General features: G+C 36.0%; 1 protein-coding gene across 1 annotated transcript in view; it reads right to left on the reverse strand.

The window, feature by feature from the left end:
• The window catches only part of nudcd1 (NudC domain containing 1), a 79272-nt gene that overhangs the window by 27621 nt on the left and 24115 nt on the right, over window positions 1-27536 (reverse strand). Inside the window, exons 5-8 of the mRNA XM_059349929.1 lie at window positions 25756-25944; window positions 18138-18345; window positions 7564-7708; window positions 2927-3052 (exon numbers count right to left, since the gene is read on the reverse strand). Of these exons, the coding sequence (XP_059205912.1) occupies window positions 2927-3052; window positions 7564-7708; window positions 18138-18345; window positions 25756-25944 (668 nt within the window). The remainder of the gene's footprint in view (window positions 1-2926; window positions 3053-7563; window positions 7709-18137; window positions 18346-25755; window positions 25945-27536) is intronic.

The following is a 27536-nucleotide window of genomic DNA, read 5'->3' on the forward strand; positions in this document are numbered from 1 at the left end:
CAGGTTGACAGGTTAACTTTCCTCCCTGTTGTTTCATCTGTGCAGCCTTGAGCTGATTTCTATTTTCATAGCTTCAGTTCTTCCAATACTATCAAATGTTTCATTAACAGAGATTGTATTGATTTAAATACGTAGTGTGGACAGAGTATTGAATTATTCATTCAACCTGAGTCAACTGAAAACTTTATCTCAAAGCACTTCTGTGCACAAGTTACACAGCTGTTGTCAACATAAAGAATTATTGTTTGTTGGAGTATTTATTCTGAGGACAGACTGTAAACACTATTATAAATGCCAACAATGGATTTTATAAATCTGCTGTGACCTTTTTGCGTAAGAAGCAAACGCTTACTGCAGCTACCCAGAAGAGTTTGATCAGAGGATTGTAGGAAAATATCTATTTCAACACGTTGATAATGAATAAAAGGCTTTTTATCAGATGGAACGATATGCTCCGATAAAGGTCAACAAGTCCACGCCTTCCTCTGCACAAAGAGTCGCTATGAAGCTCAGCTGCGACCTGAAGAACAATAGAAAAACCTGGAAACAACAACAATGTAAAAAAAAAAGGAGGCGGAAAAACAAGAATGTAGACTTCAAAAAGAAAACCTGATGCTTTACACTCAAAACTTTGGCTTTTGATGTGACTTTTCAATTACATTACAGCCTCTATAACCAGTCGACAGCCTGCCAAGTGATGAATACGTTCTCAGAATGAGCATTTATAAAAACAGACATCAGCTACAATGGTTCAGCTTCTTGATATTCGAGTCATGAGGAGGGTTGATGGAAATTCCTGCCTGCTTCTTTTTTACTCTTGCAAACAGTTTTTTTTTTTGGCATAACTTTGATTTTGATTTTGATTAAATATCAGAATTTCAAACTTTGGTTTGCCTACTTTTACTGACTGAATTTTTCCTCACACATGATGCATTCAAGAACCATTGGAAAGATGGAAAACCAGCAATTATATCTGTTTTAACAGTTTCTGTCTATAGGCACATTTCCATTAGATACATTTCCCTCTAGTGAGCCACTATGGGTGTGGCTTGCTCGGGAAGTTACTTTCTGAGCCGCTATCTTAGCAACTACTAACTAGTCGACGCTGATTGGATACGGTTGAGGCGGGATATGACGCCAGTAGAACTCGACACAACCACAATTATTATTATTTCAACACAGAGGCCGAGGGGAACACCTAGTGGGCGGAACCACAACACTCAGCCACTTTCCAAAAAGTACTCAGAAAGTACTCAAAAAAGTACTCAAAAAGTACTCAGTGGAAACACGTCTTATGGTAAGTGGTCTAACTCTCAGGGTTCAGAGGATTAATTTCTGGGCACTTTTACACTCAAAATGTTTTGAAAAAGGCAGAGCTACTCCACTCAGTTTGGGCTTTTTTCATGCATGTGAGGCAGCTTTATCAAGATATTCGTTTTAATGACCATAACGTTTAAAAAAAGGAGGCAGAAAAGCAAGAATCTAGACATTAAAAAGAAAAACCTGATGCTTCACGCTCTGTTTAAAACTTTGACTATTGATGGAAACGTGACTTTTAATTTACATTAAACGCTCTATAACCAGTCGACAGCCTGCCAAGTGATGAATACGTTCTCAGAATGAGCATAAAAACAGACGTCAGCTACAATGGTTCAGCTTCTTGATATTCGAGTCATGAGGAGGGTTGATGAAAATTACCAGCCTGCCTTTTACAAGTGCGAACAGTTTCGCTTTTGGCATAAATATGGCTAATTTATGGGCATATTTGCACTCAAAATGGTTCGAAAAAGGCAGGGCTACGTCACTCAGTTTGGTGTATTTTCATGCATTGGAGGAATGAGGAATCTAGAGATGAAAAAGAAAAACCTGATGCTTCACACTCGTTTGAAACTTTGGTTATTGACGTGACTTTTCAATTACATTACAGCCTCTATAACCAGTCGACAGCCCTGCCAAGTGATGAATACGTTCTCAGAATGAGCTTTTATAATAAAAAGAGATCAGCTACAAAAGTTCAGCTTCTTGATATTCAAGTCATGCTTGCTTCTTCTTTACTAGGGCAAACAGTTTACTTTCTGGCATACATAGGACATGTATAATAAAGGGACTTTGATTTTGATTAAATATCAGAACCATTGGAAAGATCTAAATCAAGCGATAACTCATGTTTTAACAGTTTCTCTCTGTGATACATGGTGTCGTCTTTAAAGATTCTTAAAACTAAAACAGGCTTTTCAGACCCACTGATTGACTCGGGCTCAGAGAGTTCATTTGTTGGCACTTTTACACTCAAAATGGTTCAAAAAAGGCACGAATACTCCGCTCAGTTTTGGGTATTTTCATGCATGGGAGGCAGCTTTATGAAGATATGTTTTTTTAATGAAGATAAAGGTAGTAAAAGAAAAGGAGGCAGAAAAGCAAATATATAGACATCAAAAAGAAAAACCTGAAGCTTTAAAACTTTGTTTATAGAGGCTGTAATGTAATTGAAAAGTCACGTCGATCAATAACCAGTCGACAGCCCTGCCAAGTGACATGTTGCACCCTGGTGAATACGTTCTCAGAATGAGCATTTATAGAAATAGACGTCAGCTACAACGGTTCAGCTTTTTGATATTCGAGTCATGAGGAGGTTTGATGGAAATGAGGAGCCTGCTTCTTCTTTACTGGGCCTTTGTGGGGCTCTTTGGTCAAGTGGCTTGTTAAAGGGGCACTGCCGGCGCTGGCTCGCCCGCTGGGGGCCGGGCTGAATAAGAAGCTGGCTCTCATAACGGCAGTGAGCATCAGGTAGCCAGCAGCGTACTTGAGGGGGAATGAGGGATGGTAAGGAGTCAGAAATGACTCAAAAACGTGAAATGTGAGGGCTCGGGCTCGAAGGATTGGAGCATCAGAGTGTTTACAAGTGAAGGAGAGAGGTGTTACTCACCACCTGAGTGGGCTTGAGTGATTCTCCGTCAAAGTGTGTGAGGCTGGAGCTGTCTTCTGGGAACCCATCACAGTCCTCCAGCTCCTGAGAGTTACAAGGGGGCTTGTCCCTGTCAGGGTTTCCATTCTGGGATTAAAAGAAAAGAAGAAACAGGAAAACAAGACTACAGTTAAACTTGTTTAGCATTTATTAACATGTAAAAAGGATTGATTTGCACTCAAAGCAGTGAGTGGACCCAGATGATACTCGTGAAGGGTAAAGGCGAGAAGGAGAGGATGTGGCTAAAAAATGCGGTGCAAACATGAGACCGGAGGCGACTCTGGAGACTCGAGTGTGACGATGTGTAAAAAGACGTCAGACAGAGGAGGAGAGGCTGGAGAGGGAGAGGACGGAGACGAGAGGCCTCAGTGGAGGGAGGGATGCTAAAAGCTAGAAGAGAAATGTCTGTGAGGTCATGAGAAACCCTCCTGAGAACACGAAGCAGAGCCGGAGCCCTGCTGCATCAAACTTTTATGTTGGAGTAATCAAACACATACTGCTGACTGATTTAACAGCGCTGTGACTCAGGCAGACATTTATCAATAGTGCAACAACACATACTGTGGAGATTTATGATGTTATACTAAGAAATGGTATTTATGGGTGTATTTATCTATCGCAGGCACCGTTACAAATCAGTTAGCAGGACTATTTTATCATAATAAAATACATATTTGTACATATCTCTACATTTACATTTACATTTAGTCATTTAGAGCAGCAACTGTAACAAAAGCAATTTCCCCCCCAGGGATCAATACAGTATTACTGATTCTGACTCTGATAATACAGTGATTGTTCTTTTCATAATTTATATCTAATTCACTCTGCAGAGATAGATAAGGAAAACACATTTCCATCTTGTTTTTTTTAATTAATTAACCAGTTTCCAATTTTGTTTCTACTACATGAACCATATTGACTATATATTGAAATTGAGAAATTCACTTAGAAAAAACACTTAATATTAAGGGTGTCCAATTCCTGATAAATTCCTTATCATTTCTATATGGGTTTCCATGGAATAATTATGTAAAGTTCCACTGAATATAGAGAAATTGAAGATGATATTTAATTGGTGTACTTCCAATTAAGTTATCTTAATTAACAGCTGGTGATACCTAGTTTTTTTTTTTTAGTCAGTACAAAACAGATCAGCTGACAAACAAGCACATAAATGTGATACAATATGGTTACCGATAATAAATAAATAGCAAATTAATATTTATTTGGGGTTAAAGGAAACAGTTACCCTATATTGTTTTGTTCGTTTATGAAGTTACATACATCCATACATTACATTGCCAAGGAAATTAGTCATAAATTCATTATTAGATTAAATAAAATCTTTTTTTGATGATTACTAAAATATCATTGATACAAAACATGTATTTGCCTATTGGCAATTTCAATCAAATATTCAACAAAAAATTGTATAATATAATAAATGTCTTTTTAATATATAAAAGATATATATACAGTACGATGCAAAAGGCTGTTTTGATAAAGAGACTTCCTGTCTATCGTAAAACTAAATCAAGTGAGATAAAACTGTAAAAAAAAAAACCCGTCAAGGAGTCTTTTTTGTTCGTGGAAAAAAATATTAACAGGGTATGCTTAGTACAAATGGTTAGTTTTTGGCATAAATACATGTAAAATAACATGACTTTTACTTTTAAATATCACTGTTTTAAGCTTTGGTTTGGTTAATTTTACCGACAGAAGTGTTCCTTACAAATGATGCATTCAAGACCCATTGGAGAGATGAAAATCCTGCGATAATTCCTGTTTTTACAGATTTGTCTGTGGTAAATGGTGTAATTTTAGAGATTTTTAAAACTAAAACAGGCTTTTCACACCCACTGAGGCTCAGAGGGTCATTTATGGGCACAGTTTGAACAGTTTTGGTTTTTTTCATGCATTGGAGGCAGCTTCATCAAGATATTTGTTTTAATAATGACAAAGCATTAAGTATCACATATCTATAGGAGTCTTATGAAAGACACATCAGACAATAACTCTCATATTAAAAGTGAATGGGATATGGAACTCAATACAATGACATAATTACACATGGGAAGATATATGTTTAGCAAGTCATAAAGGGATCTGAAGTCAGATGTGGAAAGAATTTGATTGGAAGGTGAAAATGAGATTCTTTAGGACATCTCTTAACCCATTAGGCCTAAAACGCCTGAAAAAATGCCTGTAAAACCTCTGGGCGATTTTAAAATAACCCCCTAAAACCTGAAGTTTTTCTGGAAATTCAGCAGAAGTGTCAACGCCTACTAAATAATAGATTTTTCAGCCTTTGTAGCAGTTAGAAATGAAATTCAAAAAGTATTTGAGAGCTTATACCTGTGGCTTTCATGAGAAATTGAGTTTATTTGTCCAAACCTTCAATAAAGTTTTTTATAAAATCAACAAGTTGCATTGTGACACTCCCACATGTATTCTGATGCATTTCATTGGCCAAGAGACCGAAAATAGGAGGAAAAAACTTAAAATACTACAAAACGACGTATCCGCTTTCCCGGCTTTAATGGTAGAATAATGCAACATCGCCCCCGGTTTTAATGGTAGAAATGCGGTAATGCTTTCCCAGCTTAAATGGGTTAAGGTATTAAGGTTTAAAAACAATGCCCCCAACATTTGCTGGAGAAACTGTGGCATGGTGGGGGACCATACCCACATATTCTGGGATTGCTCTGTGATACAGACATAAGACATTAAAGAGGAATTGGACAACATTTTCAGGATGGATATCCTTATGGGCCCCTTCATTTTCTTATTGGAGAAATTACCTGAAAACTTGCTTTCTAAGGACCAATGCCACATGTTACATATTGCAATGATTGCAAGAAAAATCATCACTATTAACTGGATGCAGCCTAGTACCCCTACAAAAGCTCAGTGGATACAAAACATCAAACAGGTCTATACAATGGAAAATATAACTGCTATTTTACAGTTGAAAGTACCACTGTTCATAATGAGATGGACCCATCATTCTAGGCCTTAATTAAGAATAATACTTTAAACTTACTGTGTGAAAAGTGGGATACCATTTGGTCTCTTACTAAAAAGATTTCAATTTGTACTCGGACAAGAGCAACACAACTTATGATTTTACACATATATCCCCTCACCGCAGACATTTCTTCAACCGTGCTCTCCCCTCTGTGTCTCAAGTGTAAAACTGAAGTGGGAACTTTAACTCATTGTTTCTGGTCTTGTCATAAACTTCAAAGATATTGGGCTGAAATTATAAGAGAAATGGAGAGAATTTTTCATAGAGGAGGGTATGATCAGATCTCACGTCTGCTCTCAGCTTGTGTACGCAAATTTGAGTCAGTGTGAAGTCCACACGTCTGAGTCGGAGAATTGACCTTAGATTATGGTATCGATGCCTGGAGCTGATCAAACTCTGTGGTGTTTTGATTTTTTAAGGTGATAAAGCAAAATTTTTCATTAAAACATAATCCAAAAATAAATACACCCTGCGATCGTGAAATTCTTTAAACAGAATACCAGCCGAGGATATTAAATGTTGTTGTCTTCTGCTGTTTACTGTTATCCAGCTCCGACACCGGAGCGTCAGCGCCTCTTTTACCAGCGGTGCTGCCCGAATAGAAACATTTCCACTCAGCGCTGCCACACGCTCCTCTGACTAGGACATCATTATTAGTAAATGTAAAGAGGTGAATAATATATCTCCATCATAATAATAGCAATATTTGGATATTATATAGATTATTAGGCTTTATATATCACAATGTAATTACTTAAACCTCGTGTTTAATGGTCCGCTACTTTGCTGACAGCACCACTGATTTCCTTCTTTTTCACTTTTTATGCTGCCAAACAAAACCAGTTTGTTCTGATACAGCTGTTGGACGTCAGCGTTTCACTTTCTGCCTCTGAGAAATTCCTCTTCTTTTGGAATTAAAACTTACTTTAAAACATTGTTTACCTCCTTCAACCAAAAAGCTGTGAAAACTTCTAAGTCCGTGCTCCAAATGTAAAATATTCAGTGTACTTTTATTTCATAAACCTCCGTCACTGCATATGTCTTTATTATGTCTATATTGCCCCTATTGTCATTTGTAACAGTGCATTTTGCAAATAAAGCTGGCTTTAGGGGTGAAAAAATCCTCTTTTTGGCCGTATTGCGCCCTTCGGTGTCGTAAACTCTGAAGGCGAGCCTTCTGAATCGGGTATATATTAGGCCGTGGTATTTAAATTACGCTTGTTTCGAGCCGCCACATTTATCAACAGCCGATCATTTTTACGATGTGATTGGCGAGATACAATTGTTTGATAAATCACACGTGAACCCTGTCGTAAGACGAAATATATACTCAGATCTGCGCTCGCTTGATAAATGAGGGCCAGTGAGTGATATGCAATGGTTTATCGACTCTGATTCTATGTAAACAATATGTGTTGAAGGTGACCTTTTTATTTTTAACCTCTCATTGAGAGTGTTAAAGTGTGTGTCTTTGTGTTTGTATTGTATTGTAATGCTAAAATTGCCTGCAAAAAAATAATGACAAAGATTAAAAAGATTAGTATCTGAGTTCTCAGCAGGAACCTACCAGGTCTTCCGAGGTGAGGAACGTCAGTCTCTCGTGGATGAGAGCAGCTTGCTCTTCGCTCACCACGTACTGCCCTCTCTTGTCACCCATCACCAGCTCCGTCCACATCGGCCCCTCGCTGCGCTTCTGCAGGGTCACCTCCAGGCTGAGGACACAAACACAAATAAAAACACGTCCCTTCTCTTTCAAAGTGCTGCTAATGGCTGAGTCATATATATGTAAATGATGAAGCTTGTGCAAAGACATGCAGCGTCAAAAAGCTCACGTACTGATTTATCGTTTGTCACAAGCTGCCAAAATCAAAAAAACTTTGGTTTCACACTTTAAGAAAGCGCCTGAGAGTGTGATTTTTGTGGACCATACAGAGAAAACGCTGCACTTGACAATGAGAATGATGCAATCAACCAGTAAACATCACATCAGGAGCAGTCTGGTGGGCTAAGATGCAGTTTTGATGAGAAAGGTCAGAGCGGAGCTTGAAGAGTTATTCAGGCTGACAGGACTGTGGCCGCTCTGCTTTTGACACAAATTATGTTCCTCAGCAGCAACTGGGAAGTGTTTGAAGTTGAGCAGAAGAATAAATCGAGGAAGACGGTACAAAAAAACCCTTAAAAGAAGCCTTAAGATATTACTTTCTGTCCTCTACACACCAACTTTTTGTGCTGATATTGAGACTAAAGTGATTTATAAAAAAATAAATTCAGTTTCATTATCTGCAAACATCTCAGAGAAGCATGAGCAGCTCTTACAATAGACTCTTAATGGTACCTATGGAGGTTAACAAATCAATAAAAAAAGATGACGAAAGAAGAAGAAAAGAAGACATTTTAAAAGGCTGCTTTAAATGTTTCTTATTGAAAATAAATCCCATTCAATTCTTAAGAAATAAAGAAATAATTGGTGTCCTTGATAGTTGTCTTTTTTTTCAATGAGATTCTTCAATGTAGGTTCTTCATTGTGTTTTATTCAGTTGGAACTCGTCACCTCTCAGTCTGATGACGACAACGGTTCATATTTTAAGGTTTCCACTACAGCCAGTGAATATCCAGATAACAGATAATGGATTTCCCAGATATCAACGTGCTGGTCATTGTTTACACTCCAAGAAGCGCCTTGACATGTGAGAACAGAGTTCAGAGATGACATCTACAACTGGACTGATTCTCTGATAATGAATGAAGAAAAATAAAGGAAAAAATGACGTCAACCAGATGATAGCCGACGTTCCAAGATTGCATTTTCAACCGTGCATTCAACCTTTGTTGTTCTCCTCATGGCTGGTTTGTCTGCATGCAACCAACACCCACTCACACGTGATTGGTCAACACTTCTCAGACTACAAACAGATACCAGAACTAGGGATGGGCGTTTGGAAGAAACCTTCCAACTCAAGCATCTGTAACGTTAGCGATCAATTCATTGATTAATCGCTATATTTTTATACATCCTCCAGGATGTATAAAAACATGCATACATGGGCAAAATGAAAGATAGATATGAATAGTACTATGCAAAAGGCTGTTTTGATAACGGATGCTTTTATTTTGGAAGAACGAAAAGAGGAAGTCTCTCTGTCAATCCTTAAACTATGTCCAGTGAGATTAAACTATAAAAATAATGTCAAGGAGTTCAATGTTTTAGGTTTTAGCCCTGAAGAGGCATGAGGTTAGTTTTCCCAGTAATCTTCATATTTATACAGCTTTGTGTTTAAATACTTTTTGGATCGAATTAAACTTAGTAGTTCATGCTACCAAGGTTTGATACAGTAAGCTAGTTTTGCTCCAATTAATCTTGTATTTCTGTGTGTTTTAAAATTGTTATTGCAACTTTCACTTTGCAAACTGTAGCTTTATCCAACTTAATTCTCAGCTCATTGTCTTATTGACGTATTGACGCAGAACTGAATACTCAGCTGTGTTTCAGTTCAGTGATACTGATACGCAGTCAGATATACAATTAAATAAAAAAATACACAGATCGATTAAAAATTCCATGTGATGACCAAATTCTTAATTGTTAATCTATCTATATATCCATCTATCACTCCATCCAACTGCTGAACACATAGTTTTGTTATTTTAACTGTTAGAACACAACCACATTAACACACAAGTACTTTAATTTTTGTTGCCAAATTATGAAAACCAAAGCTCACATCTCCCTAAAAACCAAGGTCCAAGCAAAGAAAAACAACTGTGACGTAGAGAGTCATTGGAACAGTTTGCCGGGCTTTTTATTTCAAGAATCTAGAACAAAATGTTTTTAAAAGCAGCTAAAGTTGCTGAGTTTTACTCCAATGGTAAAGTCAAATTTGAATATGGACTCCTGGAAGAGTAGAAACAAACCAACATTTCAGATGATATGCTTCTCATAGGTTGCAGCTGTGGAATTTGCATCATATTATTTTGTCTTTCTTCAGATTAAATATCGTGTTCCACTTTAAATTCACTACCAGGACACCTTAGCCTGTTCATTAACTGGCAGCGTTTCACTAAATTATGGAAACGAAGCCAAAATCTGAATAAATTAGAATAGAATCAGAATAACATCTCCTTCCTTGTTTAACATATGTTTGCATATATGCATTTTGGCCAGAGCGATTTCATCTCACATCTTTCTGTCAGCTGAGTTTATTCAGTCACAGTGCACCATTTGGATCTTTCCATTAGGCAACGGCAGCATAATGAATGAATGTGCTGCATGCTGGTGCTTTATCATGCTTTTTGGTCCTGAATGTATGAAGTACTGATGCATTATGGTCCGCTGAATAAAGCTGAATGGTGAAAAGGTAGACTGTATCGTTGTAGCCGCAGGACAGGAGTATAGGAGTACATGGGGAGACTATTAGAAGCATCGGCCAGAAAATTAGAACAACAGAAGTTATTAATTATATTACTTTAAGTCTACAGTCATGGATTAAATATTAGACCATTGTTTTCTTCAATTTCGTGTTCATTTTAATGCCTGGTACAACTAAAGGTACATTTGTTTGGACAAATATACAAAAATACAAACAAAAATAGCTCATAAGAGTTTAATTTAAGAGCTGATATCTAGACATTTCCCATGGTTTTCTTGATAATGATTTTGGTTATTATCAAGAAAACCATGGAAATGTCTAGATATCAGCTCTATTTTTGTTGTTATCATTATATTTGTCCAAACAAATTTACCTTTGGTTGTACCAGGCATTAAAATGAACAAGAAAGCAAGGAGAAAACAAGGGTGGTCTAATAATTTTTTCCATTACTGTATATTAGGTCTATATGCAATAAGAATGTGGTTTTGAAAGAATTTAACTGTAATAATTGTGTAATTTTGTACACTATGTGTCTCATTGTGTATCATATTTTATCATCTTCTTCTATCTCTCCTCTTCTTTCCCTTTCCATCTTCCTGTAAAACAACATCTCTGTGCTATAAAAAAAAGGTTTATTTCTGCCGTTATGTAAACCAACAGTTAACACAAATCTCTCCAGGGCACAGAAGTCCAGATAAGACTCTGAAATCCCACAACGTGCCACGTGAAGGCATTGGCAGATGAATGTAGCTAAATATGTGATCAGAAGAAAGCTTTCGTACTGTAGCTTCCCTCTACATTTTAAAGAGCCTTGGAACTATAGTTGTCTTATTTAGTTACTACAGTATGAGTCCGGTCTTTATTACCTTAGCTAATTTAATAAGGTTTAACTTTGGAGGTTTACACATCATTTTCGTATCTTATCTTTATCTTTTGTTCTTTCTTACAGATTTCTTATGTTGGCTGAGTAGGGAGAAGCACAGTTTTAAGTAGTTTATAATAGAGATATTATTATGAATAACATGTGTTGCACTTTTAAACATTATTCTTCATGATCCATTATGTATTCAGGCAATTAGACAACAGCCACACATTTTCCCCATTATAGAATTATGGTTAACTAGAAAGGCGTCCCTTGAGTGCAGACCACCTCCATGGCCAAGTGCTCTATCTCAAAATGTTGACAAAAGAGGAAAATGATTGCTGTATCTGCCTCATGAATTGGACCAACTCTGATATTCAATGGTTTCTTCGTTGACCCGTGCTACACTCTTCCACCAAGTTTCATGAAAATTGAACCAGTAGTTTTTCTGTAATCCTGCTGACAGACAAAAGAAACATAACCTCTTTTACTTGGTGGTGGTCATCACATTCAATTTGGCACTTATGTTACACTGTTGTTACATATATACACATTTGTACATATCTCTATTTACTTAAAATGTATTTCTAAATGTATATTGTTATTTCTTGTTGTATGTATCTCTAATTATTTAAGACTTGTTGCATTTGTATGTTATATTGCTGTTGTATATTTAGCATTGCGCTCTTTTTCGTCTTTATTTTATTTACATACTTGATTATTTCTAATTCTATTTCTTACACAGCAGCAACTGTAACAAAAGCAATAAAGTATTTTCTGATTCTAATTCAATTCTTTGCTCATTAAAAAGCGTGAGGAAAGATGAAACATTCAATAAACTAATTTGTTGTTATCAGAATTTTAACTAATATTTTATAGTAGATTTGACCTATAAATTACCGTACCAGTTACCTGAACAACATCTCAAAAGTCCAGTTATATATAATTATTCACTTACTGGATTGTTGGTTTTTCATGATGCACAAAATTCAAATTAATTTCTTATTATCAGTGTTAGTTTCAATTAAATGGACCATAGTGACGATGGGCTATATATTGAAAGTGATAAAAAAATTAAATAAATCATTAAATATTATAAAGTATATTATTTGGTAACACTTTATATTAAGGTGGTCTAATTTCAGATAAATTCCCTATAATTTCTTTATGTATGTATCATGTAATAATTATGTAAAGATCAACTAATTATAGAGAAATTGAGATAATATTTAACTGGTGCACTTCCAAGTAAGTTATCTTAATGAACAGGTTCTGTAACGTAGAGAGTATTTTAGTCAATACAATCAGATCAGCTGAAGATGCAAAAATGTTAAAAATAAATAAATAAATAAAATAAAATAAAATAAAATAAAATAAAATATATAAATAAATAGCAAATTAATATTTATTTTGGTTTAAATGAAACAGTTCTTTGAAGGGCATTCCTATTTTTCATACATTTTTTAAATTATTTTGATAAATTACATAGTTCCTCCACAAACCTTCCAAGGAAAATAATCATAAATTATTTATTAGATTACATAAACTAATTATTAATATAGAATTTATTTTAATCAGTGTTGAGGTTGTCACAAAAATATATATATATATTTCACATTTAATTAATTACTCCCTGTAAAAAAGTATTTTATTTCACGACTTGTCACATAATCGCCAGTTAATAATTTAACATTCAACCTCACATATGCCCACATATAAGACTGAATCTATTGTAAATATTCTGAATCATATCGCGTTTGCAGTATTAGTCAAAATCGTAGCAATTACATATTTTTTTCCAAATCGTGCAGTCCTAGTGATTACTGAATTTATTTGTATATTTATGCATTACATTACTGAATGACAGACAGATTAATGTGATTTCAGTAATACTGCAAGTAAATGCAGTGCCTGCCTTCATGCCTCAGAAATGTAATAACTCTGGGTTTCGGTTCAGCAACAGAAAAAAAAAAATGTTTTTTTTAGGTATAAAAATAGCCAACCTACTACGTCAACCTGTGCACATGCTGCAGCCTCAATCTAAGAATGTGAACATGGGCCTTCAGAAGCAAATATCATTCATACTCTATTGTGCTGCTGGATGTTATGAAATATGTCCTTTTTTGGAAAACAATGACAAGATATGAAAGAGCCACAAAGGGCAGCTTCTTAATTCAGTTCCGGACGGAGGAGAGCAGGATGATGCTTAGATGTCTAAAAAGAATAAGCCACTGGTATGGAAAAACATGCTCTATACACACAATAGGAGTGCTTATTTTCTAAGTATTTACATTGTGAAAGGACATCCAGATGCAGTCTGCATGCATATACAAACACACACATAAATCCTTCTCCCAGGTAGATTACCATCTAGGAAAAACTGTCTATTTTACATTCTGTTTGGCCACTGTAACATCCTTTGTGTATCTGCTGAAAAACACAGTCAATACCCAGAATGAAGCTGTGATTTTCTGAGATATTCACAGCTTAAAAGGGCATCTAGATATGCAGAGCACAGAAAGAGAGAGGGCCACTGTATGGAGTTATCTCCCACCAAGCACCAAATGTCAGTAAAATGTTATCTTTGATACATAAGAAGGGGATAAGCTTGAAGAACACAAGATAGAAAAAATAAAAAAGGATAAACACTCATGTCCACCTCACATTCACCACAGAATCAGATTATTTTTCCTTTCTGCACAAGCCTTTTCAAACCTTTATATTGATCAAGGATGATCAGAAATCTAACAAACAGGCCATGTAACATGTTTTTACTTTCTAAATGGAGCATCAAAGGACTCGTACTGAAGAGACAGGAAGCAGATAGAGACACAGATGAAAGGTCTTTAAGTGGAGGATATGACTCAACTCGTACTGACGACTGGTTTAATAGATCCATGGCCTATTAGGCTTCACTGGCCTTCTTTTGTTGGTTGTTGTTTGTGACACTGAATCACAGTTGATGTAATTCGAAAAGGCAGAAAAACTTGAAGTTCAGCAGTACGGATCCAACTGACGGATCCATTTCTTTCTGAGCAAGTACACATTTTGATAATCGGAAACGGATATCTACAAATATTTAAATTTGTATTGAAAATTGAAAAAAATCAACATGTAGAATAACAAACACTACAAATTTTTTTTAAATACCATGAATTGGGGCTGCACAATGGTGTAGTGGTTAATACAAATCCGGCTCTACTGTGTGGAGTTTGCATGTTTCAAACACATGTTGCTTAGGTTTAACTGGTGACTTTAAATTGTCCATAGGAGTGAATGAGGGCATGAATAGTTGTCAGTCTGTAAGTGTCAGCCCTGTGACAGTCTGGAGACCTGTCCAGTGTTGTATAGTACAGTCACAAATTCTTGAGTCTGAGTCAGTCCTGAGTCTGAGTCACCAAAGAAGAGCCTGGGTCGAGTCTGAGTCCAAGTCCTAAGTCCCCAGTGTTTGAGTCCGAGTCCCAAGAAAATCCTTCAAGTTCTCCATTCTGGCACCTTCAAAGAGCTGATACACAAATAAAAAAGGTCTATATTAAGCATGATGACACATTGCAGGGAGTTAATTTAGTTCTTCATAACCCACAAAAACTGAAAAAGCCATTGGCAAAGTCAACTTTTATCATGTGGTTGTTCCATTTCTTTATATGCATTGTTGAAAAAGTTATGTTTTAAATATGCTCCAGTCCCAGTCCAAGTCTGAGACATTAATGTGCAAGTCCGAGTCCATCCCTGTCCAGGGTGTACCTGTTCCCGCCTCTCGCCCAATGTCAGCTGGGATCGTCTGCAGCCCCCAACTAAGTGAATGTTTAATTAAATGCTGCAAAAGACAACTGTTACTGCACTTATAGACCTTTTCTTTAGTTAATCCCTCGACAGAGAGAGAGACAGAGACAGAGAGAGAGACAGAGAGAAAAACTCTCCTTTAACTGAAGCCATGTGGGTGATTCTCATGAAGCCAGTCTAAATTATGTCCGTGAAGATAAAGGACATACTTTATTAAACTAAATATATTTCACTTTTATATGAATGAACAATATAACCAAAATTAGGTAAAATTCATTGTTTTGTGTTAAAATAATATTTTCTATATTTTTAAACATGTTTTTGATTCACAATTTCATTACTGTAATGCGTTTAGGTGAAAATGTTATGGTTTCCCCACACTTATATACAATACATATTTAATAAGTTTTCTAAAAATAAATATACATTTGTTTGAAATGTATAATTTAACAGAATATAATCAAACAATGGTTTTTGACAATGTATAAAGAACAAAATCTGAATGAAAATTGATGAGAAAAAATGGCTATGTGTTACGGTAATGAAAGAATTGTTTGCATTAAAAATGTGTATATTTTAATAAAATACATTTTGGTGATACCAGCTACCATTGAACACATTTAAGTGCTTGCCAAGGAAAAAAAACAAAAACCTTTCGTTGTTTTGTTTTTATTTAAGAATGTGTTACGGTAATGAATTTACCTCACAGTGTCTCTAAAAATGTCAGAAAATACCTTAAAATTATTTAAAAAGATTATAAATTCATATTAAACAGTGCCTTTAGATTGTATAGGTTATAAAGGGTCAAAGAAAATATGTATTCAATGCTCTTGGGTTATTGCTATGAGCTGCACCATGTTCATGAGAATCACCCAGTTGTTCCTGTATAAATCTCTGGTTTATCACTGTAGTGTATTAACTCCCCTGTAGACTGAACACTGACAGACAGAGTGATGTCTGACACACACACACACACACATATATATATATATATATATATATATATATATATATATATATATGACCGACTCCAACGCCGGCTGCACATCAGTGAGTTCACATTATACACATCTGGTGTATCGTCCCTGAGCTGCATTCATATAATGTGGTCACATCTCGCCCACCTGCAGGCTGCGTCTCACTCCGTCTTCGTCTCCTCGCAGTCATACAAATGCACGCCCAGTAACTACTAATAGCAATATTTGCTGTTTTATGTTCGACACACAGCTTCACTTGTTCACTGCAGCAGCTTTGACCGTGAAAGCCACAGCAGCAGCAGCAGCAGCAGCTACAGTGGTGTTGATTGGCAGATGGTGTCGTGAGCGGGACAGAGTGAGCTTATACCTATTATATCTGAGCTCCCTCCGTCGTCTTCTAGTCGTCTTCCACCGTGATTTCAAAGTTCTTGAAAAGTCCCATGTTGCATTGCGACACTCCCACATGTATTCTGATGCATTTCATTGGCCAATTTGTTCTCTTCTTTTGGCCAACAATGGCTCTTTTGTTAGTAAAGGTTGCCGACCCCTGTCCTAGACCATTCTGATATTCCTAAAAATGCTGACTACTGCAGCCGAGTCCACCACACACTTCTAGTAAGTAATAAGTGAGAGGAATGACTTTCGTGTGCGTCTGAAAAATGTTTTTATTTTTTCCCTCTGCCTTTAAGTAGTAGGTGAAAAGCTAAAGCTGTGCTCCACTGTCCTCTCTGTCTGAAGCCTGTTTTCTCTCCACAGAGGGCATGATAACTGTTTCATAAGTTTCTAAAGTTTTCCCTTCACCGACTAACTGTATCCCCGGTCAGGGCCACCAGAAGCCTGCAGGAGTTCGTTTCAGTCTTTCAGACTCTTTCCCAGTGGTGTTGATTTAATGTATACGGCTTCTTGAAATACATGGGGTCTGGCTCATTGCCTGAGGCCAATTTACCTCGAGAGAGCGTACGAGGACACTGTGACCAGATTCACACAGACACACAGTGGCAATTTACTCGAGCTGCACTGAATATAATATTTCATTCTAAGGTTCTGAGCATCAAGGCTCATAATCTGTCTCAGGTCTCTTAAATATTCAATATTCCACACATTCATAGAGATGTGGAACAAGTCTCTGTTCAGACTATATACAGTTATATTAAATAACATCTATTTCTTTTCTTTTTTACAATTAGCTCTTGAAATGATGAAGACACTTGCAAATGACAAGATAGTAGAAAACGTACTTTGATGTTTAATTTTTACCTGTTAATCTTAAGATTTCATTAAACTTGTTGTTGTTTTTTACAAAATTAACCGAAACACTGATAACAGGGAAGATCTTGGGTCGATAATAATTAGAGTAATTATGAAACAAAATTTAAATCTAAACTGAATATTAAATTAGGTTTGAATTGAGATCAAACACTAAGCTTGTTTAATCAATGCTGATCTATGGATATTGGTGACTCTAAATTGCCCATCTGAGTGAATGAGAGTGTGATTGTCTGTCTCTATGTGTCAGCCCTGTGATAGTCAGACGACCTGTCCAGGGTGTATCCCGCCTCTCGCCCAGTGTCAGCTGGGATCGGCTCCAGCACCCCACAACCTCTAAGCCACGGAGTGCCCAATTAACTCATCATGAGGTTTCCCTTTTCACTACAGCTGTTTTAAACCTCTGAAGTCCAGGAGATTTTGGTTCAAATTTGTCAACTTCCTATGCATTCATTTCTGTCTCTGTTTAGCATCTTTCAGTCTGTCCTTTGATCACATGCATGGTTCCTTTTTCTCCACACAAACTTGGCTATCAGTGAGATTTTTCATTTTATTTTAACTTGCAAAGTATAAAGCTTTCATCCAAAGCGTCTGCTAAATTACATTGAAGATTGTAGACATTGTATTTGCATGTAAATTAAAAAATAGTAATAGTTTTCATTGTAGAAAGAAAATTCACAATTTAAAAATGGTCTAGAAACATAAATGGCACACTGTGAAAGCTCCTATGATTGCACTTTCAACTGGCTTTCTAAGCTTGTCTACATATCATATACAAATAAATAAAGTAATCACTGTACCGAAAACATGTGTATTTTCAATAAATAGGTGGACTCCAGAGGGTTAAAATACGAAGATCAAAGAGCAACTCAGAAACTTTGCACACCTTTTATCATTCTTGATGATCCAGGCGCTGGCCTCGGGGTCTACAGACGCGTGCAGCTGGCCCTCCAGTAAAGGAGGGAAACCCTGAACTCCGAGCCTGATGTGGTCCGCCTTCAGCCTGAACTGCACCTCCTCCTTGGTGACGCCCTCGGGCATGCGCACACACACGGTGATGTCCTCTGCAGTCTGCTGCCAGAAGTAAATGGGATCTGAATTCAAATAGGAGAGAAATATATGGTGCTAAAGTTAATGACAGTCCTGCGCCAGCTGTAACAGAGTCATACATAAAACATCTAATACAGTGCAGGAGATGAAGGGACTTTCTGCTGAATATTCAGCGACGCTGCAGATGGAAGACTATTAAAATAAATGAATTAGCATCCCGCCAAGGGGACCGCCAGGGCCAAGCTCGGAGTGAAGCTATTAAGCCAATTCTGCTGCACAATTTGACATTTTAACCTGCAGTGCTGGGGAGAAATATCTTGTCAGACCTAAACTTTTGCAGATTGTGTTGTGCTGCTTGTAGTAATTTACCCGCAATCATTCCTTTGCTGGTTCATTTTCAGACTGAGGTTTACCACTAATGGTCTGAATTTGTAGGAATTGAATTAGATATAAACAAAATATAAAGACTGAAATCATATTAGATATAAGTGACAATTTTGGGTAGCAATTCTAGACTCTGTACAAGATGATTTTCACAGAAAAATCAAAATTCACACTGAAATACGGACGTGCAGGTACTGTTCAGGGAATCTAAATGCTCAGATGGTTTTTAAATCTGAAGATGCAGATTATAAGATTTAGGTAGAAATTAGATCCCCTTTCATAAACAAATGTCCTGAATTCAAAGCCCCCTAAAACTTGAAAAAAGTATTTCTTCATATCATTTAATATTCATAAGCAACAATCAACCTTAAAGAAAATAAACTCCTTATTTAGAACAAAGTTGGACAGTGGAACATAAGCAAACAAACACATAAAGTTTTGTTCAGAAAGAAAACAAAGCAATTTTCTTCCTCGCATCATTCATCTGAATTTGACCGCCGGACTGTTTGTGTTTATATAACAGCCAAAAAAACGTAAGGACGTTAACTGGAAGACCACAAACAGAGGACACAACGGCCGCGTGTGTGTGTGTGTGTGTGTGTGTGTGTGTGTGTGTGTCTGTGTGTGTCTGTGTGTCTGTGTTCGACCTCTGACTGAACCGAGAACTCACCAGAGACTCTGCTTCGTTCTCTTATTTCCCTGCAGTCTTTGTTTCCTCTCGTCTTTGTTTTCTTCTCGTCTCTCCTTTGCTCTGGTCTTTGTTTTGTTTATCAAACAGACTTCCATTGAATCTGAATGCAATCATGCTACCTCTTATATATGCTTTGCATTTTGGTCTGCAAATACACTAAGTGTCAATTTTAAATATAAATATCTCTGCTGCACAGAAGCACATAATGACCTCTTCAGACCAGTGAAAAGAGCACAGACAGAAACACAAATAGCGAAAATCTCTCCTGTGCATAATAACCGTAAGCATAATAACTGCTCTGCCAAAACAATTATTGCTATGCGCAACAGTAAAAAAGGTAATTAAAAAAAAAAGGTTTAAGGGCTATTTATTTACGATATTTTGAAACCCACAAACACCACATTGCTGTCATTTGTTACCTTGTTACCCCCATCAGTGGATCTGTGAGGTTTCAGTCCCGTTTATCTGCTGGTGAGAATAATATCTCAAATCCTGTTAACAGATCTTAATTAAATTTGGTGCAACGTTAGGCCGACAGCCAAGGAGCATGTTAGCCTTTATGTGGAGCCAGGTCAGGTGCTGAGTCAGGATTTTTAAAAAAGGATTTCTCAATTTTGTTATGGCAAGTAAGCATTTCTCTGATGAGCTGCTGCTGTTACTTGATTTAAAACAAATCTGTCACAAGCGTCACTTCAACGTCTATTATTACTATAGTATATATATGTGATTCAATCAAGATACAGATACAGATTTTTACATTTTTATAATTCAAATAAAAATGAAGAGGGTTGTGCAGCACTGGAGACTGTATGCAATCTACTAAAAATAATACAATAATATATAAATAATAATAATAATAATAATAATAATAATAATAATAATGATAAATAAATAAATTACTTGATCAATTAATTAACATGCCAATGAATGTTCCAAATATAAATAAATGTTTAAATAAATGTTTGTATCAACTAAATATTTAATTCTTATTTTTATTTCCTTTTTAATTTGACATTTTATTAATAGTATTTCTTTCTTTCTTTATTTTTTTACATTAAAATTATTTTTAAATGTATTTATTCATTTTTTTCAGTTAAAGTTAAATATTTATTTATGCATTTATTTATTTCTGTATTTCATTATTTTCTCTATTTTCCCCATATTTATTTTTTTTTTAAATATTATTTTGGTACAAGAATAACATACATTATTTATCAAGTTATTTATTTGTTTATATTTTTTCTACAGCGTATACCCTCCTATCATAGTGCTTTCTATTTATGAAAGTAATAGCTAAACATTAACTAGAGTGTAACAAGTTAAAGTTATGGATGTTTTAAAATGCAACACTAAAGTAGTCGATGCATTGGCACATAAATACATCTTTTATTGACCCTTTTCACGAACATGACAGCTGCATTTCCGCTTCTTCTTTATAACAAATCGAGCGAATCTGTTCTCACCATTGCCCACATTGTTATGAAGCCAATTTCTTTGCTGCCTCTGACTCAGCACTTCCACTGGCCTCCAAAATCAAATCAGTTCTACTTTGTGGTGCGTGCGCTTTGATAAAACACTGAATAAGTCGTCACAGAGAGAGCTGTTTTGTAAATGCTGCCGGTGGTGGTGAGGACAGATTTATACCGAGAATGGAGCTGAAGTCGGGAGACAATTTTTGTTAAAAGTCTTGAACTTGTGTCCAACAGTCCACAGCCTGATGAAACGACTTCAGCTGCCAAGCACATAATCATAAATGGAGCAAACAATCCCATCTCCAATCTGATCGCAAACTATTTTGCAGATTGAATCACATTCTGAAGGACGAGAGAAGTTGTTTCCTGTTAAATATTTGGAGCATAAAGTCCCTTCGAATCAGTCTTTTTTCCACAAAGACCTTTTTATCTGCTGCTGATCTAAAGGGAGATTCAAGCATATTTTCTTCCAGGCTACAGTTTTTTTTCCTTTTGTCTGAGTCATTGCTTCAGGTTAAAGGTTTTCTCCTTGCTGTATTGTTGCCTTGAGGCATTTACAAAGAAGCAAAGTACAGTGAACCCCTCACTGAACAGTTCACCTCACCTCATTTAATTCAGAAATACTGCTTCGTAATTTCTGAACAACGTACGGTCACCACCTGCTACAAGAAAGACCTGAGGGCTTTTAACAGGACGGGACATATCAGAGAGGCAGAGAAGATCCATCTCCCTCACACTGAATTAATAGACACACTGTAAAAAAAAATCAGCAGCTCTGGTTGCCAGAACTTCACCGTAAAAAAGTCATGGAAAAATGACTAGACCATTGCTTTCTTCAATTTCTTGTTCATTTAATGCCTGATAGAACTAAAGGTACATTTGTTTGGACAAACATAATGGTAACAACAAAAATAGCTCATAAGAGTTTAATTTAAGAGCTGATATCTAGACATTTCCCATGGTTTTCTTGATAATAACCAAAATCATTATCAAGAAAACCTTGATATCAACTCTTAAATTAAACTCTTATGAGTTATTTTTGTTGTCATTGTTATATTTGTCCAAACAAATGTGCCTTTAATTGTACCAGGCATTAAATGAACAAGAAAGCAAGGAGAAAACAAGGCTGGTCTAATATTTTTTTTCCATGACTGTATATGTTAGTCCACCATGGTGCTGTTATTTATGTCAAAATAGACATAGACAAAACACGATTTATTGTGAGAAACCAAACAACTCTATGTGAAATCAGACATCAAGCAGAACCCACAGAGCCTGACAGAATGATCCTTTGCTCCCTTGCCACATTTTCCGCCACTGTGACAATCTGACTTTGAGATTTCTCGTCACATCAGACTCCTTACATTAAATTGTCAAATAGTCAGGTAATCATGGTCAGCTGTAAACTAAACAAAGTTTAAAATGCTTTGAAAAACATAATGAAAGAACTATAGAAGCTATTTAGATAAGACCAAAGGGAAAAAAACCCTGAGGTGAAGCGTCTGACTCATACATAGACAACTGCTGCCAGTTTGCTCATATACAACACTCCTATAGAGAGTATGTACCAGAACCGTCATATACAACTATCACTCTGTGATTGCTGGCAAAGCCTGAGTGCTGAAAAAGGTCCAATTATGATGCTCCAAACCAACAAACCTGCTCCAGATCTGGCGGGGACGTGAGGAGCCGAGACGTGTTCATTATCACCTTTTGTTGTCGACTGAATCAACAAAGGAACTAATGAGACGGGGAGAGAGGAACTGCCAGATCGCCCATTTTATTTCCCAAACCTTTCCGATGTTCATCATTTTATCTTCTCTGTTGGCCAAACTGCTGTGCACACTCATCTAATGACAACTACTTACAGAAATGATCCAGAGTCACACTTCAGTACTTTTAGCATTGGTATATTTATTCTGAGTGTTTTTTGTTTGCTGTGAGACTTTCCTAACATTCACTTTGCTGTTTTCTGGATCTATACAGTGAATATATACTATATCTGCCCCTCCTCTCCATCAGTAAGTCACCTCCACCTCTCCATCCTCTCTCATCACTTACAAGCTTTGAAGATGCCTCCTCTCTTGACATCTAATCCACTCCTTCCACTTCGAAAGGAGAAAAACAGAGCGCTGATAAAAGGATCGGCTAAAAAGCTGCCATTATACTGCTTCTGAACCATCAACACACACACACACACACACTTTGCCCTGTCTCGACCACCCGAGGTCTTTATTAATATCTTTTAAGAAAGAGGATGGCTGTCTGTCTGCTCGGTATAACTGAGTGTAGAAACAGGAAAAAGGAATAAAAACCGGTTGAATATGCACATGTGGTTCAGTTCAAAAACTGTTTTTTGTGAATTTAAGTAAAAGTTATGATGTTAAATTCCCTGAAATAATATGGTTGTAAGGTAAAGCCAAGTCAAGAATCTAACTTTGTAAATAATCATAATTACTGCTGAAAGATTTGTGTTAAAAGAATAGTTCAGCATTTTGGGAAACTCCCTTATTTGTGAACTCTCATATCGGCAAGTGAGCTTAGCTTAGCATAAAGACTGGAAACAGAGGGAAATTGCTAGCCTGGCTCTGTTGAAAGGTAAAACCTTGGGCTGCCAAAGTTAACGTGATAATGCAAATCAAGCAATAATGGCTGAAAATGCTGTTTTCTGCCCCTCAAATATGAGATTTCCAGCTTTTTTCTGATTCATATCATATAAAACTGAATATCTTTGGGTCTTGGACTGAAAACAAGACATGGCCTTGACTTAAGAAGCTATCTTAAGGAAACTAGTTTTTTTATTACTAGACATTTTATGGACACCTTTATTCATCCATAAATTCAGAAATTAACTGGCAGATTAATCCATAATAAAAATAATCCTTAGCTACAGTCCTACTTGAGTCAATATATAAAGTAATAATATTTTTAATTGAGTACGATTTTACTCACCAATGATCAATCTTATTATTTCACGGATTAGAAATAAATTATTGGCAATTTCAGAATTGTCTAACAGTCATTTAACAAGTATGAACAAACTAATATTGTTTTGTTCAAGTGTCTAAAATGTGAGAAAGTGCTACTTTTCACACATTTGGTTTTTGGACTGTTGGTGAAAGAGGAATTTGAAGAAATCATTTTGGGCTCAAGTAACAGGCATTTATCATTAGTTAGACATTTTTAGAGCAAACAGTTATCAACTACAAAACAAATATATTCAGTAGTAACATTCAGCATTAGAAAAACTAAACAAAAATTCCCAATTCTTATGATTCTATCTGACTAAACACAAACTAAAGAGCCGTTTTAATGCACCATTGCCTGCGAGTGAAGAAAGATTATGCTGCGGTGTTGTAGCTGACACACAATGTGAGTACGAGCAGCAATAAATAGCCTGGAAACACGTCCATGGACAGACACAGATTAGCAGATCTGACAGAGACCCGGTCTGATTGGGAATATTCTGCAGCCTCCTCGGGCGTTTCTATGGCTACAACCCAGCTATTCAGTTTGTGTCTCTTAGAGGTAATGAGCAGAAAAAGCAAACGTCGCTTGACTGAAAACAACCAGATGCAACTGAATGATGAATCTTAACCGGAAACAGAAATGCAGAGAAGTGAGTTGAGATCGTATCATGGAGGCCAGATGATGTTTGCCTTTCACTCTTTCTCAGCAGTTTAACAGACAGGCTGGGCTGCTCTGTGGCCAGTTTCACACTGTGATCTTAACGAGACAAAAAATTAAAAAGCTGGCACTTTCTCGCTATAAATATGATCAATGCCAAACCGTGTCAAAATCTCTGTCAGTGTTTTCTCAAAGTCTGAGGAAACATGAGTCAGACTGTGTCGAATCCTCTGATGTGACATCACGACTTTTTATAAATGAGTTTTCTGACAAAGACAGAGCCAGACGCTGAAAAGAAAAGAGGGCCTTGAGATATGCTTGCTGCAATTAGTTCTTTGCAAAAGGTTATAAAAATATCAGAATTATATCAAAACACAGTTACATGTACAAGAGTTCACCTTTACACAAGTGTGTGAAACTAGAACACCTACTGACTTATTTGACTTGATTACACGTAAAGGCAAGCTATTGGTTTATTTGTTATAATATAGTAGCACATCATTATGAAGGTTTTTATATACAACTTGACCTATGGATTAGGGAATATTTGGACCTAAAATCCTATTTCAGCCTTAGTTCAATGTCCTTAGGCTCTAATCTAGAGCCTGTGTGTATTTGAGTCTGAAATTGTTCCTGATATCAGAAGGTTAAAATGAATCGATTAAAACAATACTTGATTGAATTTCATTTTGTGGACAAAAAATGCAGTTAAACAGTTAAATCGCAAAATATTGTATCACAATACTCACCATATCGCAAAATGCTTAAAATTGCAATAATATCATATCGTGACTCAAGTATCAGGATAAAATCGTATTGTGGGACCTCTGCTGATTCACACCTTTAGCTGATACAGTAATTTTTTTAACGGAAATTAAAATAGACCTTTTCAATGTGGATTTTTCACCAAATATGAATTTTGGAAGGAAAAAAAACCCTGATATTTTTGGTGGTGGAGACCAAAACAAAACAGAGCTAAAAGAAGAGTGAATAGTGGACTTATACCGGTCAGAAGGAAGGAGACAAAGATCCAAACAAATATCACTAAATGATTGCTAACACAGTATCCATAACAACTTTATAAAGTAATAACATGCCAAGTGATCCTCTCACCCCATGTGCCAAAAAAGAATTCCTGCAGATCTGCAATGGCTTTGCTTTTTGGAGAACTTTGGTCATAATACCCGGTAGAGTTGTGATGTAAAGAAGATAAATCTATCACACTGTAATTACTTTTAAGCAGCGTGCTGGCAGATTTCCCAGCAGCAGCTCTGACCCACCTGTCTTCTCCACCTCCATGGGCTCCGGGTCAGGCAGCTCCACAGGAAGTCCGTCCACGTGTGTGAAGGTGAACGGTTTCTCCGAGGCCACCATCAGGCCCTTCCCCTTCGGCTCCACCGCTGCATAGTGCGGCACCGACTTCCCCCTGAGGAGCCTCCTTTTCTGCACCTCGTACTTCTTCTCCTGACCTGCACATGGAAACCAAAGGATAAAATGTGTGAAGCAATCTCGTCTTTCATTAAACTCTGACAGAGAAAAGAGACACTATCTTGACACGTTTCATGTCGGAGCTGAAGAGAGCTCAGGTAATTTTTCCTGGAGTCCCAGGAGTTCATGTCGCTTCCCTCAGGGCAGAGACGAGGAATATACAATCTTTGATTCCATCAGTTATTAACTCTTAAAATAACTGTGGAAATAACAAATTGGATACATGAAAAATATAGCAATAAATTAATATACACACTGAAAAAAATAGATTTTTTTGGCCCTGTAATTATTATTTCAATCAAATATATAAATTCTACAACGAAATATGAATTCAGTGCTTTTACTTTAAAATAGCAGTTTTTCATATGGTGCATTACTTAGTGATTGTTTGTTATTATGTGTCCTCAGTTTTGTATGTAAAATGAATCATTCGTTCCAAGTAATATTCACTAAACCAGTTCATTGGCTTCATTAGATGATATTTCCAAGTAAAATGTAATTGAGGGACATGAGTGAATCTGCAATTTACTTGTGTATTTTCATAAAAAAAAAATAAGTGGTTCTATTAAATAAATATTACTTAGAAACAGTCTGAGTAAAGATTACAAACACTTTCTGTGTGGAAAAAGTTGCCTAGCTTTTTTTAAGTAAATGTTTTTTTAAGTGCAGAAATACCTAAGTAAATAATAAAATCAATATATGTTTTGGATTTATATATATATATATATATATATATATATATATATATATATATATATATATATATATATATATATATATTTCTACATTGTTATTTATTATTTATGTTATTTCCACATTTATTTCTAGAATTCAACATGCTTTTATTTATTTGTTTATACATTTTGTAATTTCTTTTAACTTAGAAATTTAGTAATTTTTTATGTATTTATGTACAATGTCAGAATGTAAATAAGCTGAGCAGAATATAAATAAGTAAATGTGGAAATTAATACATAATAAATACATTTTGAAATAGATGCATACATGAGGGAATGTTAAAATTAATGTGGAAATAAATTAAATACATGAAAAATGTTGAATTAAATGAATACATGTATAAATAAATAAAAATATATAAATAAAGGCAAAAAAAACATGGAAAATCTTCTTTTACATTTATTTAATTCTTCATTCTGGCATTCCTGCATTCATTCATTCATTTTTCCCTAAACTTTCATATATTTATTTCCAAAATTAATTATACCTATTTGACAAAATGTAAACAGTCTGCAGCCTGCATCGACTAGTGTATAGTGTGGGTTTTTTTCATTAATTGCTATTGTTTTATTAATAGCTGTATTTCTCACATTTGTTTTTTACTTGACTACTGAATACAAACAAAACTGCTCACTAATCTACTTTTTAATGACCTCTGGATGTGCAGTTATTGCAGGGATATCTCTGACTTAAAAAATCCTTTTAAGTCAAATCAATAGGAAGCTAATTCTAGCAGAAGTTTAACAGAAATGTGTAGAAAAGAAGTAAAACATTGCAATGCTCTATACTGAATTGGCTTGGGCTGTATTATGGTGTACCAGGCTATTAGAAACCA

This window comes from Centropristis striata, chromosome 14 (genome assembly GCF_030273125.1).
Source record: "Centropristis striata isolate RG_2023a ecotype Rhode Island chromosome 14, C.striata_1.0, whole genome shotgun sequence".
Taxonomy (NCBI): domain Eukaryota; kingdom Metazoa; phylum Chordata; class Actinopteri; order Perciformes; family Serranidae; genus Centropristis; species Centropristis striata.